The sequence below is a fragment of the Myxocyprinus asiaticus genome, chromosome 15, assembly GCF_019703515.2.
Source record: "Myxocyprinus asiaticus isolate MX2 ecotype Aquarium Trade chromosome 15, UBuf_Myxa_2, whole genome shotgun sequence".
In the NCBI taxonomy this organism is placed as follows: domain Eukaryota; kingdom Metazoa; phylum Chordata; class Actinopteri; order Cypriniformes; family Catostomidae; genus Myxocyprinus; species Myxocyprinus asiaticus.
The window spans coordinates 35,564,564-35,581,095 of NC_059358.1; the positions used below are offsets into that span (position 1 = coordinate 35,564,564).

A 16,532-nucleotide genomic window follows, 5' to 3' on the forward strand; every position below is an offset into this window, starting at 1 on the left:
GTCTGTCAATCAATTCATATTTTGAATCGAATCAATTAAGTTGTTGATTAATTAATCAAATCACAATTAAATCGCATCTATCCCCCCCCCAAATAAATTTGTTTCAAGATATGGTTATTCAACCAATTATATATGTAATGTGTATAATAAATATAATCATTCAGATAATCCCAATGCATTACTACATAGATTAGACAATAAAAAAGTGGCTTTAGAAGTCAATATATTGCTTTTTTCTATATAATTGAACATAGGCCTATTACTGGTTTATAATCCACATCTGTTCATTTTGCAGTTGAGTTTGTTGATCTGTTCGAGGTAGACTTTGCTTGTTTTCACAGGACATGTTCTTGCATTGCGTCTACGCTATTTATAGTCTATGTGCACATGTGTCAGATGGACAATTTTGAAGCACCTCACTTTTGTTGTGTTGCTTCTCTTTTCAGCGTTTTATGCCATAAACAGCATTTTTTAAGACACTGAGCACTATTTTAAGGCTGTGCTGTGCGATACCTCATCTATGCGAAATCAGTGGGAATGGCCGTGATGATTTGGTATTTTTGTGCAAGCATTCGCTAAGTCTACATGTACATGGGTTGACAAAATAAATGAGGACAGCCCATTCTTAAGAATTTGGTAGTGTAATTGGGCTGAAAGCAGAGGTGCCGATTTATGTTCTTGCAGCTGGGTAACCTAAACAATCGAGAGGATCCTGGATCCCATGCCTACTGACTAGTGAAGGATAATATTTAATGGAGCAAAGTTTAATGTTTTAACGACTGGTACGAGGAGGATTCAGAAAGAAAATATCTTCTATCAGATTAGTTTAAAATTAAGATTTGAAAGGCTCACTGCAACTGCAGTTTTAAGCAAACATGAAGAAAGAAGAGATTAAAGATCCAGTAAATGGTGAAGACGCAGTATTTCAGCACCACTGGAAATGAATAGCGACCGATCAAACACAAAACATAGGCATATACTGTATATTAGACTCTGGAAAAACTGTCTGACTGTCCCACTGAAATCAAAAACAAAGTAACTGTGTCATTCTTGAATGTCAGGTATACATCTATGACACGCTCTTTATACACATGGAACAGGTGGTGCTCATCCGGACTAATTGGATTAGGGCTGCCCCCTGATAGTCGACCAAACCTTAGTCAATGAGAAGAGTCTTGGTCAACCAAGTTTTGATTGGTCGGTTGGTCGCAAAAAACAACTCCACAGGAAATTGACGAACACCGGTATTACCACTGGCTGGACGCTAGGTGGTACTATGGGGTAATTTTCATTAAGCAGGGTTATGGTTAAGCCTACACAATAAAGCAAGACACCTTGATTTCAAACTTTAAACTTTATTTTTTATTTATTTTAACCAAAAATTCAAATGAAACTGGAAAAAAAATGAAGTGAAATTAAAATGTGTGTTGTTCAGCTTTTTGAAAGATGGCTTTACAACACTTGTGAAGGGCAAGATCTCTTACTTCATCTGTGCATTCTCTACCAATTTCGTTGTCCGGGAAAATACATCATGTGTGTGAATAAATTTGTTTTGTTCCCTCCTTCACGATACATACATATATATATATATATATATATATATATATATATATATATATATATATATATATATATATATATATATATACACACAGGGTTGGGAGGGTTACTTTTGAAATGTATTCCACTACAGATTACAGAATACATGCTGTAAAATGTCATTTGTAACGTATTCCGTTAGATTACTCAAGGTCAGTAACATATTCTAAATACTTTGGATTACTTCTTCAGCACTGGTAGATTTTTTCACTTGTTTTGACTATAAAAACTCTGTCAGTACAGTAAGACAAAATACACGTTAAAATACATTCTCTGAAAAACCTAAATATCTTATGCAGTGTTGTTTCTAAAACAAGATAAATCAAATTGAACTTGTTTGAAAGATTTTTAGATATTTCTACATGAAAACAATACAAAAATTATTTTCAAGAATACAAGTTTTGCCCTAATATCAAAGGTCTTACTAGAAAAAAAGAAATTATGATCTAACGAGAATTTTCTTGATAAAAAAATATGATCGTGCCTGGTAACATGTGCATGTAAAATGGCTAGAAATAGCATTTTAGCTTAGCGTAAAGCTGACAATTTACACAAGGTTTATTTCTATTTCTTCTGCTCTAAACTTACTTCAAACTTACTTCTCTGTCTGCTCATATGAATGTAACACATCATAAGAAAGTGTTTCACCGCTGTTCAAATGCACTTTGGATCTCATCATTTATATGTATAAATGTTTTCCATCTGAAAGGACTAAATATTAAATGAAACAAATGACAATAAAATGCAAAGTAATCTCTTCAGTAATCAAAATACTTTTTGAATGTAACTGTATTCTAATTACCAATGATTTAAATTGTAACTGTAGAGGAATACAGTTACTTATATTTTGTATTTTAAATACGTAATCCCGTTACATGTATTCCGTTACTCCCCAACTCTGTATATATATATATATATATATATATATATATATATATATATATATATATATATATATATATATATATATATATATATATATATATATATATATATATATATATATACACACACACACACAATTACATCGTCAACCCCTGGGCTGAGGGATCGGTGAATATTCTTGCTTTAGTGATTTTGCATTGAAAATTAAATTAATTTATTTAAAAAATGAAAAACTTAAATCAAATACTTTTCTAAATTCAAACTGCACTCCAAACATACAAAAAAGCACATAAAATAATGAAGTGATAAAAGAATAATATATATATATATATACACCTTTCCATTTACCGTCAGGCAAGAATCCGTCTAAACATGCAGGCGGAAAATTACTTACACAAATGAAGACATAAAAACAATTCTAAATGTAAAAATAATAATTATAATGATGATAATAATCACTGAAATATAAATTATGGTTCAAGGTGAATGTGTTTTTGTATTATTTGATATATTTTGTATTATTTTACAGGCTGCAGAGCTGCGTTCATAATGAACTGCTCTGTAGAAATAAAGTGAACTGAACTCAAAGCAACTCCTGAGCTGAGATGTCTGAGGTCATTTTCAGCACTCAGACAATACTGTTCTTTAAAAAAAAAAAAAAAAAAAACATGACAGAAACAAAGTTTTACATACGCGTGTTCCACGAAACTGCACGCCTCCGTATCAGCGCGTCATATATGAGCATAGACGGCTTTTCTGTCATCTGTTCTTAATAATATAATAAAGTGTGTTTCTTAAAGCACATGTCTGTGTGTCTACGGGCAAATTATTTGTAATATTAATTTGATAATAATAATAGCCTAATAATAATAATTTAATACATTAATGGGAAAAGGAGCCAAATGTCATCTTGACATCGTCAAAGGCAGCTATTGGTGATCACTCTGACCATCGTCGATCCCTGAGATTATCGTCGTTTGGCACAACCCTAATGTGCATTTCTCTCGATAAATGAACAAAATGTTCAGACAGTCCTTGCTGGTTTTACTGACACATTCAGAACCATTACCTCTTTTTCTTGTGTGCGCTTGTAAAATTAACATTTTAAAGGCTCATTATTATGGTTTAGTATTTCTCTGTAATGTAGAACAGTGTTAGCAATGTTACTTAGAACATTCTTTCTCAGCCCTGGAACTCAAACCATTTTCTGATGCCCGCCAAAAAATATATATTTAAGTAATTAAATGAATGTCATAAATGTGCGACAACTAGTCGGCCTAAACTAATGACTGCTAGTCGACTAGGAAAATCTTTGGTCGGGGGCAGCCCTAAATTGGATGTAGGCTCCATTAAATGATAGAAATGGCAAGTATAATGTATTTCGTCATATTGCTCTACTGACACACAACATCATGTTTTAACTGTAATTGCTAATGACATAATTTTATGTTCTACTGTAATTCCAGAGACATGAACTTATAATAACACCTGCTGGTGAAATCCCCAAAATAAAAAATGCACAGACTGAGTTTAGACTGCGCTAAGAATAGACGTGGTTCTCAGACGTCTTAAGTGCATTGACATATTTTTCATCAAAAAAGCAAATAAGGCTTTGCACCACTTAATTTACAAGGACCTTTTGCCTAGGCACGAAAATTGCACCACTAAAATTACAAGACGTAGTTCACTGTCGTAACGCATAGCGAGACCCCTTTATTATGACACGCTTAATTTCTTTATATAATTAATCACACCAAATTAACATGTTAAATCGACAGCCCTACTATTTTTGTCTTGCTTTCCAGTAAAAGTATCTAAAAATCCAGAAGGAAAATTCTTTAAGACAATAAGATTTGTTTTTATACAAAATATCTTTAAAGTTTATATTTCTTATCCCATTTTCATTTTTTTAAGCCTAAATCTAACAAAAAGGGGGTGAAAAATATAAAACGTAATATTTCTATTGTTTTAAAGTTATTAAACGTTTACTGGAAAACAAGGCAAAAACGCTCATTAAGAAAGTGTCTTGCAGTGTAGTCTCACATACGTTTTGCAATGTGCAGAGAGACAAATGGGTAATTGTTGTTTAGTTCTATTTAGCCATTTAGAGGATGTGAGTAGGCCTAAATACTGTATGTACTGTACCTCCCCAGTTCCATGACCTCAGTGTAGAGGAACTCAAAGTTATCCTTCCAGAGGATACCGTCACAAGACGTGCCTGAGAAAAACACCAACAAAATCAGTGTCTTAACAACGTTAAAATTCAACTTCAACACAGATCAAGTCTAGGCTTTCAAAAGAAAAGTTTCATTTATTCCAGGATTCATTTAGTCTAGAACAAGTTAGGTAGTGGTAAATATGAGAGAGTTGAAGAGGAGAGGTTGTGGAGGTTTTACGATCAAATCAGCTGACCAAGCACTCTGAGGTAGGCTGATGATGTCACTGAGCCCACGTCATTAGAGGCGATGCAGGTGTAAGTGCCGCTGTCCTCTAGAGTGGCAGGCGAGATACGAAGGGTCACTTCACCTGTTTCACTGAACACAAAGGAAACAATTAAGCGACTAACCAATAGACGGTTTGAAATTTCTTTTTGCAATTGAGGTTTAACATTTGAAAGTGTTTTTAAGCAAATTAAATCAGATAAACTAACATTTAGACAATTTCACAGAAATTTTCGACGATTTTTTTTTTCAGTAAACACAGCAAAATCAACATGAAAGGCACAAAATGACTGCATTCAACCCACTCAATATGTCGGAACAGAAACCATAGAGCGAAAGTGCCACCTGCAGCCCATATAACTGCATGACATGTATAATGCTGTGCATACGTTTGCTGGTTTCACCTGTGTGTGAGAGTGTATCTGCCAGCATTGCTGAGAGTGCTCTGGTCTGGTCCTCTCCATGAGACCGAGGCTTTGGGCTGCCCATAGATCTTACAGCGGAGAGTCACGCTGTTGCCCCTGTCACACACCACCTCACACAGAGGGACCACGATCTCTGGGGGGACTGCTGCCAGAAATACACAAACTTACAGTCATTTAGCTGTTTCTCATTATGACACATGAGCATGTTTCATTCATTGAAGAGAGACTTCCAAGAACAAAAGAACAGTATTTAAACTTACCATCATAGATGTAGTTGGGATTCAAAAGCTGTAAAATTGAACAGATATTATAATGAAAAACAGCGTGATGTCTCATGTGTAAAAACCCTGAAATGAACTCATTATATAATGGATTACTTTTAATGCAGCACCTTGGGGGCGTGGGTAGCTCAGCGAGTACTGACTTTGACTACCACCCCTGGAGTCACGGGTTCGAATCCAGGGTGTGCTGAGTGACTCCAGCCAGGTCTCCTAAGCAACCAAATTGGCCTGGTTGCTAGGGAGGGTATGGGGTAACCTCCTCGTGGTCGCGATTAGTGGTTCTCACTCTCAGTGGGGTGCGTGATAAGTTGTGCGTGGATCGCGGAGAATAGCATGAGCCTCCACGTGCTGGGAGTCTCCGCGGTGTCATGCACAACGAGCCATGTGATAAGATGCACGGATTGACGTCTCAGAAGCGGAGGCAACTGAGATTTGTCCTCCGCCACCAGGATTGAGGTGAGTAACCACGCCACCACGAGGACCTACTAAGTAGTGGGAATTGGGCATTCCAAATTGGGGAGAAAAAGGGGGATTTAAAAAAACAAACAAAAAAAAAACAGCACCTTTACAGAAACCTTATTGTCCGTTGCATCTCTAGACCTGCGATAGCCATTCTCCGGTTTGCTCTCCTTCCAGCCCTCTTTATCTCTTTTTTCAGACTTTCGTCTGATGCGGAGAGTTGTGTGCCATGATGAAGACTTCCTGAATGGACAGTGGAAGAGAAATATAGTTCTTAGACACAGCATTGTTTTTTTTAAGAGAATAACTAATGGTAAATCACAGCGGATGGTAAAGCAGAAAATACAGAGACAGAAAATATATAGAAAATTATCTATCTGTCTGTCTGTCTATCTTCATCTATCTAACTGTCTACCTGTTTGTGTGTCCTTCTGTCTTTCTATCTATTTGTTTATCTATCTGTCTTCATCTATCTATCTACCTATCTGTCTATCTATCTATCTGTCTAAAGTATAATTTATCTGTCTGTCTGTCCATCAGTCTCTGTGTCCCTCTGTATATTTCTGTCTCTCTCTCTCTCTCTCCATCCATCCATCCATCCATCTATCTGTCTGTCTGTCCATCTACAGTATAATTTTTCTGTCTGTCTGTCCGTCTACAGTATAATTTATCTGTCTGTCTGTCTGTCCGTCAGTCCGTCTGTCTATGTGTGTCCATCTGTATCTTCTGTCTCTCTCTCTCCATCCATCCATCCATCATCTATCTACCTATCTATCTACAGTATAATCTATCTGTCTGTCTGTCTGTCCCTCTCTGTATGTCCGTCTGTATCTTTCTGTCTGTCTCCATCTATCTATCTACCTATCTATCTATCTATCTATCCATCTTTAATATAAATTACTCGGTTTATATTATTTTTAAGAAAAAACTTTTATCTTTATAATCTTTCACTGCATCTGAATCCTGAATACTTTCACAATTCAATTAATCTGTCTTTCTGTCTACAGTATAATCTATCTGTCTGTCTGTCCATCCATCAATCTGTCTGTCTCTGTGTGTCCGTCTGTATCTTTCTGTCTGTATCCATCCATCCATCCATCCATCTATCCTTAATATAAATTCCTCGTGCATAGTATTTTAAAGAAAAAACTTATCTTTGCAATCTTTCACTGCATCTGAATACTGAATACTTTTTTTTTTGGCTGATGTCACAAAGCCCTCTAATTTGTTTACTTTTTTTTTTTTTTACAAATTTTTCACAATTCAATTAATACCTGGTGGATAAAATCAGGTCCCACCCTATTTTTATTTATTTTTGTTATATATCCTGTTTTACTTTGGAATACATCATATCATGTAAGTAAAATGGGTTGTGAATGCCATTTCATGTTGACTTTAACAGCATTTGTCTGTTAATAGGTTGTGTAAACACAACCTGATGTTGAAATAAAGCTGCAAAATTGAATTTCTATATTGATGCTAATGTGTGAACAAAGCAATGATATTAATGTTTCAAGTCTATAAAAAGTTCAAACGCTCTGACATAAAAAAAGTCTAAGTCAATCACAATGCTCTAAAGGTATAGTAGTATCCCCAATTAGTAGTAGCCAGTGTGACATGGTAGTTGAAAATCTATTATCTTGATTTAACTAGCAGACATTACATTGTGGACATTCTGCATTCAGCTGCAAATAAATCATGCCCATCATTTTTCAAACGATTGTATCTTATGATATTTCAAGCACAGCTGGTGATTTTCGGCAAATGAAAAATATAGAGTTTTGACAGCATTTAGATGGTGGTGTGTGAACAATAGCAACATGTAAAAAAAATGGAAAGCCCCTGCTTGAGTGAATAACAGATGTGGTACCTTTACTGGAAAAGTTATACTGGCAATTTTTTGCCAAGTTAACATGTTTCACGAAAGTGGCATGATATATAGTCGAGCCACACCACAATTCTTCCTCTACACCTTAATGATCAGTCAATCAATAACAATCAATAAACAGTCCTCACTTGAGGGTTCCGTCAGGGAAGTCGGGAATGATGGTGGAGGTGTGACCCAGAACGTAGCCAGGGATCCAGCCCTCGGCCGCTGGGCCTTGTTCTGTGGCAGCGCGGAAAACCAGAAACATATTCTGCTTATTAGAGGCCAATATCTGCACAACCTCTCCTTGATATACACTGATCTCATCCTCCTTTAGAGCTACGTAGTCCTGGGTCACCAACATGGTGGACACACTGCTGCTGCTGCTGTTTTCACTCTGAGAACAGAAACACGCACATTTTACATTATTATTATTAAGCTCTACATTTTAAGCTATATTGAGTATGTCAAACCACATAAAAAAAATTAATCTGGAGTGTTGAAGACATTTAGAGAGCTGGCTATGTTAGAGAGTAATAATCAAGCAAGACAGCATTTGAAGGAAAATACAGTTTACATGGCAAAGACACTGCAGTCAAAGTCCCTTTAAGGCAAGTCAGGTCACTCGGTGACCATTTTGGTAATGCCCCCCCGGTAGCTATTTTCTATGTAATTTGGCTCCTTTAATTCAAAATATGCTTCAAAATTTTATTTTTCAGGCTGGTCCATTGAAAGTGCCAGTGCATTCTTGGGTAACCAAACTCTATCAAAAGCCGATTGACTCTTTTAATAGAAAGGCAGGACTTCCATTCTTACGGCCGCCATTTTGAGCATAACGGTTTTTCCCTTTTTATTTTTTCTGCGAGTGGACGGTTTCCTTCTCCTTATACTGTCTCAGCTTCACTTTAGAAGATCCTCTTCAGAGCTACACTGAAAGCTCTGTTGGTTAACAGAAGAAATCTAACACCCTTAAAACACTGCTGCAATCTTTGTAAAAGTCATCTCAAGAACGCAACGCCTAAACGGAAATCTGTAAAAAAAAAAAAAAAAAAAGCATGGTTAAAAAGAAGTACGTGTTAGTAATTGTTAGTTTGCTGGTTTATGTGCTCACAATGCTTGTTTGCAGAAAATCCTGCAAGTTCAGAGCATACAGAGTCAGCAGAGATGCTCAAGGGCAGTGTTGAGTTTCTAAAAAACTCTTGAGGAGTTATCCAGGTTACAGTGTACATTGTTAGTTGCTCAGCACAATCAAACCAGGCTGGTTAATATCCACAACAGCCTGTGAGAATCATCTTCTAGCTCCAGGACGATGCACGCATACACACCCACAGCAGGTTAGTATGAAGCCAGAGGTGCAGGTGAAGCAGGACTAGGTCTCACTGAAGCCTGGAGCTAGAGTTTGGCTCTTACCCCATTGCTGTGAGTGGAGAGCAGGGACTGCTCACTGGTGGAGGAGCAGGTGCTGATGCGGTCCAGCTCCTTACTGTGGGTGGAGTGCCGGCGGGTCTGACTCTGGCTGCGACTCAGTGTGTTACTCTGCTCTGTGTAAGAGCCAGGCCTGCCAGTGGGCGAGACTGGCATGGAGTCACAAAACGGGGAGCCCTTCTGGACTAGGATACCTGGCATGAAGGGTGTGAAAGTCTGAGGGATCAGGGGGGAAAGAATGGGCGAGGGGACCCCGAGACGGGGCTTCGTTAGGGTGAGAGACAGGGGAGCCACTGTGGCTCTTGGGATGGGCGCCCCTGACTGGGCCTCCTCCTGCAGCTCCTTCAAGACTCGCATCCTTGGGACCTCACCATTTAGGTCCTGGTCAGGGAGAGTGCACGTACCTGAGGTGCGGTCGTCTGGGGCGGGGGCATGGTGGTGCTGCACAGGCTGTGGGAGACGAGAGGAAGGCTGAGGGATTCTGGAACCTCGGGACCGGGAGCCACAGCCGGGACCTATGGCTGAGCTGCTGCTACCCCCCGGGAGTCCACTGCTGCTGGGTCCCCCAAGACCACTCGCCCCAACATGGTTCCGTTGGTATTCAATAGGTGACGTGAGTGCTAAGAGGAAACATTGTTGAAGACATTTGTATTGATGAATGTAGTAGTGTTAAGTCGAAGAGCAAAACTATAAACATTGCCATAATGGGTAGGTGATATACCAGTTAAATCGATTTACCACTAGAAATGTGTTAACAGGTAGAAACACAGTTATGCAAAATGCCTTCAAAACCCCATCAAGCATTTCGACTGGCATGTGTTCTGCCGCAAACACGGAGAGAGAAGCAATTGCACTGAGTAAATTACCCCAGGAATTTGTAGATCCTGCATTAATATATAGAATATAGTCACCAAAAATGCTTCCAGTATCCAATGGAAGGCTAATCCAAAACAAATGTGTGAGCGGTTTGCTTAGAATAAAAGCAAATGCGTATACTGTATGTACAACTAAAAAGAGAGAAGCCTCATTTTTTTTTAATGCTTGGATTGAAATGATGCAGAGAAGATAAAATAGATAAAATATTACTTTTAATAAGTATTGATAAAGTTGTAACATCGCATTGGACACGACAGGTGTTCCATTACTTTGGGCATTTATTTAAATCGAAAAAGGAACTTTCATTTCAAGTTTTTAATTACTTTCCATAAAAATGCGTGTCATGATATACTGTATTTCGTTAACGACCAAAAATGTCAAGAATAACGCGATGTACATTTTTGCTTGTTTCTCCCACCCATAATTTCCAGTTTTCTTCATATAATTAATATTTATTTACAACTACTTATTCACTTAGCTAACACTTTTATCTAAAGTGAGTAACAGTACACTGTCAGGGGACAGTCTCAACAGCTTAATTGTCCTAACAGTGGTAATCAGCCCATTTTGTATTCACTAGGCTACCTCCTCAATTATTACTCAATTCTTACATCAAATCTACTGTACCTCAGCACATCACAAATTGCAACGCCTATCAACCAAAAGGGCATTTTTGTTCGAGTTGAACTATAAGATCGTAGTTCTCAATGGTTTTGCTTCAGGATGCCGTAGAGTTCGAATGGATGGACCGCCTTTGATTTCAAAAACAAAAGATATGTGAATCATTTTCTCCTCTCTTTTAAAAGTTGATAAGTGTATTTATTTTGTTATCCTAACTATGCACAATTATGTGGATTTTATTATGATATGCATTTTAATGTTTGCATTTAGCACTGTCTTGCCCTGTCGCAACCCACTAGTTGAGAGGCACTGCTCTAAAATTGGCCATTACCATTGAGGAAGTTTCTCTGGTTCTCCAGGATGCTGCTGATCTGCTGTATCCAGGCTTGGCAAACTGCCCGGTTGGAGGAGTGGAGGACATAGTGCTCTGTACTGCTAGTCGATGACCTCGACGTCAAAATAAACTTACAAGGGTCCTTGTCAGGACTCTCCTCTAGACCCAACCAACTGACCTGCAGGGAGAGAGAAAGATTTTTGTAAGGATTGTGAAGAAAGTGTACAAGTGTCACAAGGTGCGTTTTAGCACATTTCAGGAGGTTCTACACACCTTTATGCTGTTCTTAAACAGATAGCCTGGCATGGAGAAGCCCTTCTTCTTATCTAGAGGTTCACTGAAGATAACTATCTGCTCAAAGAGGAAGACACGCCTCTCCTTCATACGGGAAAGAAGACTACCGTCCTGGTCCGAGACCATGAAGGTGTCCTGGAGAAGCAGTCGGCCCTGGGCTACGATTTTACCCTGAAAATATACATAACACAATAAACAGTGTTCAGACCACAGAACCCTGTGTTAAAACAAATGCAAATAGAACAAAAGAACAAAAGTAAAACAAAAAGTGCAAATGAAATTGAAATCATACATACGGTACAGCAAGACTTTAAAAGGAAAGAATGCACCTCGATGAATGTCTTCATACTTTGTACAGTGATGATCAGATTATTATTATTATTTTTTGGTGCTTATTTTTTTTTTTTTGGTTTAGTTGCAGATAATCTGCTGTCAATGCCCTGTTTAATTTTGAATTGCTTTAATTTGCTCATAACTTTTGGAAAGAAGTAAAGAGAAAGGCTTCTTACATCAAAGCCTTGAAGGCGTCCAACATTCATCATGTCATTGCAGCGTTTAGGAACCACACACATCACCTCTACTGCTTTCTGTGAGAAAACACAAGAGAGAACATAGGTATATTTCAACACAATGTCAACAAATAGACAAACTCAGCGATCCTTGCCATTGCAAAACTCTATTTCATGTCATGCTAGGATGTTGTGGGTGTTGCAGAGCATTGCTATATGGTTGTTAAGCTGTTATGAGTGCATTTTAGCATGTTGCTATGTGGTTGCTTGAGTGATTTGGGTGGTTGCTTATTGAAGTCTTAAGGTGTAAATTGAAGTCTATGGGACTCAATGTCAACTGTTCTATAGTCAATCAGGTGGACATTCTAAGTCTGAATACTTAGTGAAGTAATAGCACACCTCTGCTCAACAAGCAGCACTATTTACAGGTATAATTATGTCTAAAATGAACCAAAGTTTAATAATATCTAGGGGTTTGTTCAAATCAGAATGTTACCATTCACTTTCATTGCATCTTTTTTCAATACAATGAAAGTGAATGGTGACTCCTTTTATGTTTAATAGAACCAAGAAAGTCACACGGGTTTGGAGTGACAAAAGGGGGAGTAAATGACATCCTTTTAACTAACAATCTTACCTCTACTTCTATGGTGTCCAAACCAGCCTTTTTGGAGAACTTGAGGAAATCCTAAAATTAACCAACCAGAATAATGATGAGAAACAATCAAAAGATAATCAAGATAATGATTGCTTCTCTTTAAAACACCATTCGTTACACAAGCATGAGACTGTGTGGGTCATTAGTACTGGAAGAGCATGTCATTTCCCCTGCCTGACCTTCAGCAGAAGCTGGTACTTCATGATCCTCTGCACTGGCTTGATGAGCAGGTCTGTGATCTGTAGTCTGTGACCCAACCTCAGCTTTAGATCCTGATGCAGATAAAGAGAATGAGAGTGTGTGGTCAAGACAGTCTGTGACACTTTCCATGAATCATGTCGGGCAGGACGTGGGCAGCAACATGGGTCTTACCTCAAAGTATGTGTCGATGTACTCAGAAACAATGTGCTCTGATTTAGGCTTGTTTTGGCAGTAGACAATGTACATGTGCAGTCTCCGTTCCTGTAAACATAATAAAAACATTTCAGACAGAACATAATTATTGTGTTAAATACAATTGTTGAAAAAGATAGTAAAACATTCAAAGTGAATGCTGATTGGTCAATAGCTTTCCAGTAGTGCTGAAATAAACTAAAAAGTAGGTAAACTAGATAAACTAGATACTGTATATGACTGCACAGCACCCAACTATTACCTTTAGTTTACAATTCTAGCAATATAATGACATTTAATAAATGTGCTTGATGAAATTTTTTTTAAATAAAAATGTGTTCTTAATATTTTTTTATCATATATGGTAGGACTGTTTTAGAAAAGGAATAGGACTTTCTATGTCATGCTAAAATGTTGTGCCTAACAACGGTGACTACATTCACCACAGCACAATAATGCTGTGACAAAACTTAAAAGGAATATTTCACCCAAAAATGAACAGACTCTCATCATTTACTCATCCTCATGCCATCTCAGATGTGTAAGACTTTCTTCTGCAGAACACAAATGAAGATTTTTAGAAGAATATCTCAGCTCTGTAGGTCCTCAAAATGTAATTGAATGGTGACCAAAACTTTGAAGGTCCAAAAAGCACAAAAAGGCAGCATAAAAGTAATCCATAAGACTCCAGTGGTTTAATCCATGTCTTCTGAAGTGATCTTATTGATTTTGGGTGAGAACAAACCAAAATATAACTACTTTTTCACTATAAATCTTTACAGATTTAATAGATTTCAAGCTCGATTACACTTCCTATAGCGCCATGTAGTGCTCTGCACATGCATCAACCACTTGGAAGTGTAATCAAGCTTGAAATTATGATTGTGCCAAAAGATTGCACTGGCAAGATGTACAGTAAAAAAGGAGTTACATTTTGGTTGGTTCTCAACCAAAACTGACTGTATCGCTTCAAAAGACACTCTTATGGATTATTTTTATGCTGACTTTATGTGCTTTATGGAGCTTCAAAGTTTGGCAACCATTAACTTGTATTGTATGGACCAACAGAGCTGAAATATTCTTTTTAAAATCTTTGTTTGTTTTCTGCAGAAGAAATTAAGTTTTACATCTGGGATGGCATGAGGGTGAGTAAATGATGAGCGAATTAAATTTTTGGGTGAACTATCTCTTTAATTAATGACAAGTTAGGGAGGAACTATCCGTTTCTTGACTAAAGGCAGAGAGGTGAGTGTTTGGGAAACTTTAACATTCAAAAACAGCCATTATCTTTGTAATTCTGTTTGGTGGTGCTAGTAGAGCAGAAATACAAACTTGGCCTTAAATCTAACACAAATGTGCAGTTGCTCATTGATGTAATTTTAAGAATTATTATTATTTTTTTTTTATAAGAATGAAACCACACATTGAACCATTTCATACTTGTCTGATAAACAGGGGTGCAAGTCTATCAGGATCCTCCAAGCACTTCTCTACTTCACCTAGAAAGAAGCTATAAAATACAGAGACATTAATGACAGAAAAAATACAGTAGTTGGGACTCAATCGGTTCTTATCGGTTCTTCATTTTGGGTCTACCGATAAATTGCTTATTCTCATTCCAAAATCATCCCAAATCATTCTTTGTCTTAATTGACTTAGTTCATCAACAATACTATTTTCATAATTATTCTTAAAATATTCATAATAAATAAATAAATAAAATGTTGTTTTTTTTATGTAGTCTACAGATTATTTAGTTACCAGTGTTTTCAAAAAGCAGAAATAAAACAATGACACATTTTTCTGTATATTGCTTATTGGACACTAAAACATAAAATAATAATCAGTATTGGTAATAAACAAAACAAATCAAAACTGGTCAATCTCTGGAATGGGAGCTCTGCATCTTATCTTTACGTACTCTTTATGCCAGTCATAGATCTGGTGAATGTTCCCGAACACGATTTTGTCTTTGCCCTTCATATCATCGGGTACCCCCTCCTCTTTCATCCTGCTCATGTAGCCCTGCAGGTGCCACAACACATGGACACGGTTACCATGGAGACAGTGACACGTACAAAACATGCAATCTCATTGAGCTACCATTCAGAGGAAGTAGCAAACTCAAACCACTCTCACTTCCTCTGCAACACTTTGGCATTATACGAAACTGTGCTAACACTGCTGACACAGGGCATTCAGAGACACCCTTACCAGTCAAAAACATCATGTGATCATTTCAACAACAGTATCGCAACAGTATGTAACAAATCCCTCAACAGAGCACAACACTTGACTTTCAGAAGTAAAAATCCCATTCATTTTCTCCACAGAGGAAAAGATTTTTAACGATGATGTATAAACCTTTAACAAAAAAGACCAACCATGAGCTTCGAGATTGTTAAGCAATGATATATGCTTTTGTAGAAACCACAACTGAATGTAAAAAGGCAAAAGAGCTGAGCTGCCACAACCCATTCACACAAAGCAGAGTTGATTTCCCTACATTCTCAAACCACAAATTAACATATTGCAAAGTAAACATATTGTGTATGTATTTTTTGTGTGTGTTATAATCATATATTATATAAATAATCATATCTATACTTGTTTTGAAAAAATCAAAAGATGTAATTCGCAATGCTTCATGGGATGTGCAGTTCATTCCATAATATAATATAATATAATATAATATATAAAGTACACAGTTTTTATATATATAAAAAGATATATATCTTTTTTTTTTTTTTTACAATTTGTAATGGTCCGATTAAGCTGGTTAGTTTTCCCTATTGAGAAAACAAATGAGAAATATTCTTCAGTCACATGTGGTCACCATAGGGATCTCACAGCAGTATTTATTGGGAGCATAAGAACAGAAGATACACCCACCTCCACAACTGCACCAAGGTCTCTCACATAGTCTCTCTCTGTCTCTACTAGCTCCAGCAGAACATAACTGAACACAACAAAAAGAGACACACATGATCTTCAAATTCAAATGAATCATTAATATATATATATATATATATATACAGTATATAGTCAGCAGCTCAGTTCCAAATGCAGCATTGCATGTACCCTTTGCAGAGAACGCAATTCCTGACAAGCTCAGTGAAAATATTTATCTATAATGGCAGACGAGTCAAGGGAAATGTCAATTATAAATATACTTGTTGAAACTTTCAGTTTCATGCCTGAACTTATTCATGTATAATTGTTAGGCTATTGCCACTATGGGTTTACTTAACTTAAGGGGTTTCTTGCAACCAGCTGCAGAGTGAGGAGCATTATTGGTGTGTCATGTGAGTTGCTGCCTATAAACACTGTTCCAAATCAGTCACTTATGAAGTTCCATTTTGGTTAGGATGTTAGGAAATGTAGGCAATAGACAGTAAGGCAGTTCACTAAGTTTGAGATGCTGGTCCCCACCAGGCTTCTTGACTAGCCTAACCAGCAAGCCTA

General features: G+C 37.2%; 2 protein-coding genes across 7 annotated transcripts in view; one reads left to right on the forward strand and one right to left on the reverse strand.

The window, feature by feature from the left end:
* LOC127452718 (C-C chemokine receptor type 4-like) overlaps nt 1-16,532 on the forward strand; it is a 218,248-nt gene that overhangs the window by 40,748 nt on the left and 160,968 nt on the right. The gene's annotated exons all lie outside the window — the stretch shown is intronic.
* LOC127452713 (triple functional domain protein-like) overlaps nt 1-16,532 on the reverse strand; it is a 226,143-nt gene that overhangs the window by 1,980 nt on the left and 207,631 nt on the right. For 2 of the 6 annotated variants that reach the window (XM_051718336.1, XM_051718339.1), the window contains 16 exons: nt 15,960-16,026; nt 14,989-15,092; nt 14,508-14,577; nt 13,047-13,136; nt 12,854-12,946; nt 12,654-12,704; nt 12,017-12,094; nt 11,487-11,678; nt 11,211-11,391; nt 9,368-10,002; nt 8,107-8,354; nt 6,195-6,333; nt 5,611-5,638; nt 5,330-5,495; nt 4,897-5,018; nt 4,630-4,702 (listed from right to left, as the gene is read on the reverse strand). In XM_051718336.1, coding sequence (XP_051574296.1) covers nt 4,630-4,702; nt 4,897-5,018; nt 5,330-5,495; nt 5,611-5,638; nt 6,195-6,333; nt 8,107-8,354; nt 9,368-10,002; nt 11,211-11,391; nt 11,487-11,678; nt 12,017-12,094; nt 12,654-12,704; nt 12,854-12,946; nt 13,047-13,136; nt 14,508-14,577; nt 14,989-15,092; nt 15,960-16,026 — 2,337 coding nt within the window. Of the gene's footprint in view, nt 1-4,629; nt 4,703-4,896; nt 5,019-5,329; nt 5,496-5,610; nt 5,639-6,194; nt 6,334-8,106; nt 8,355-9,367; nt 10,003-11,210; nt 11,392-11,486; nt 11,679-12,016; nt 12,095-12,653; nt 12,705-12,853; nt 12,947-13,046; nt 13,137-14,507; nt 14,578-14,988; nt 15,093-15,959; nt 16,027-16,532 lie in introns of those variants that run through there. The other 4 variants (XM_051718338.1, XM_051718337.1, XM_051718340.1 and 1 more) reach the window with 4 other exon arrangements.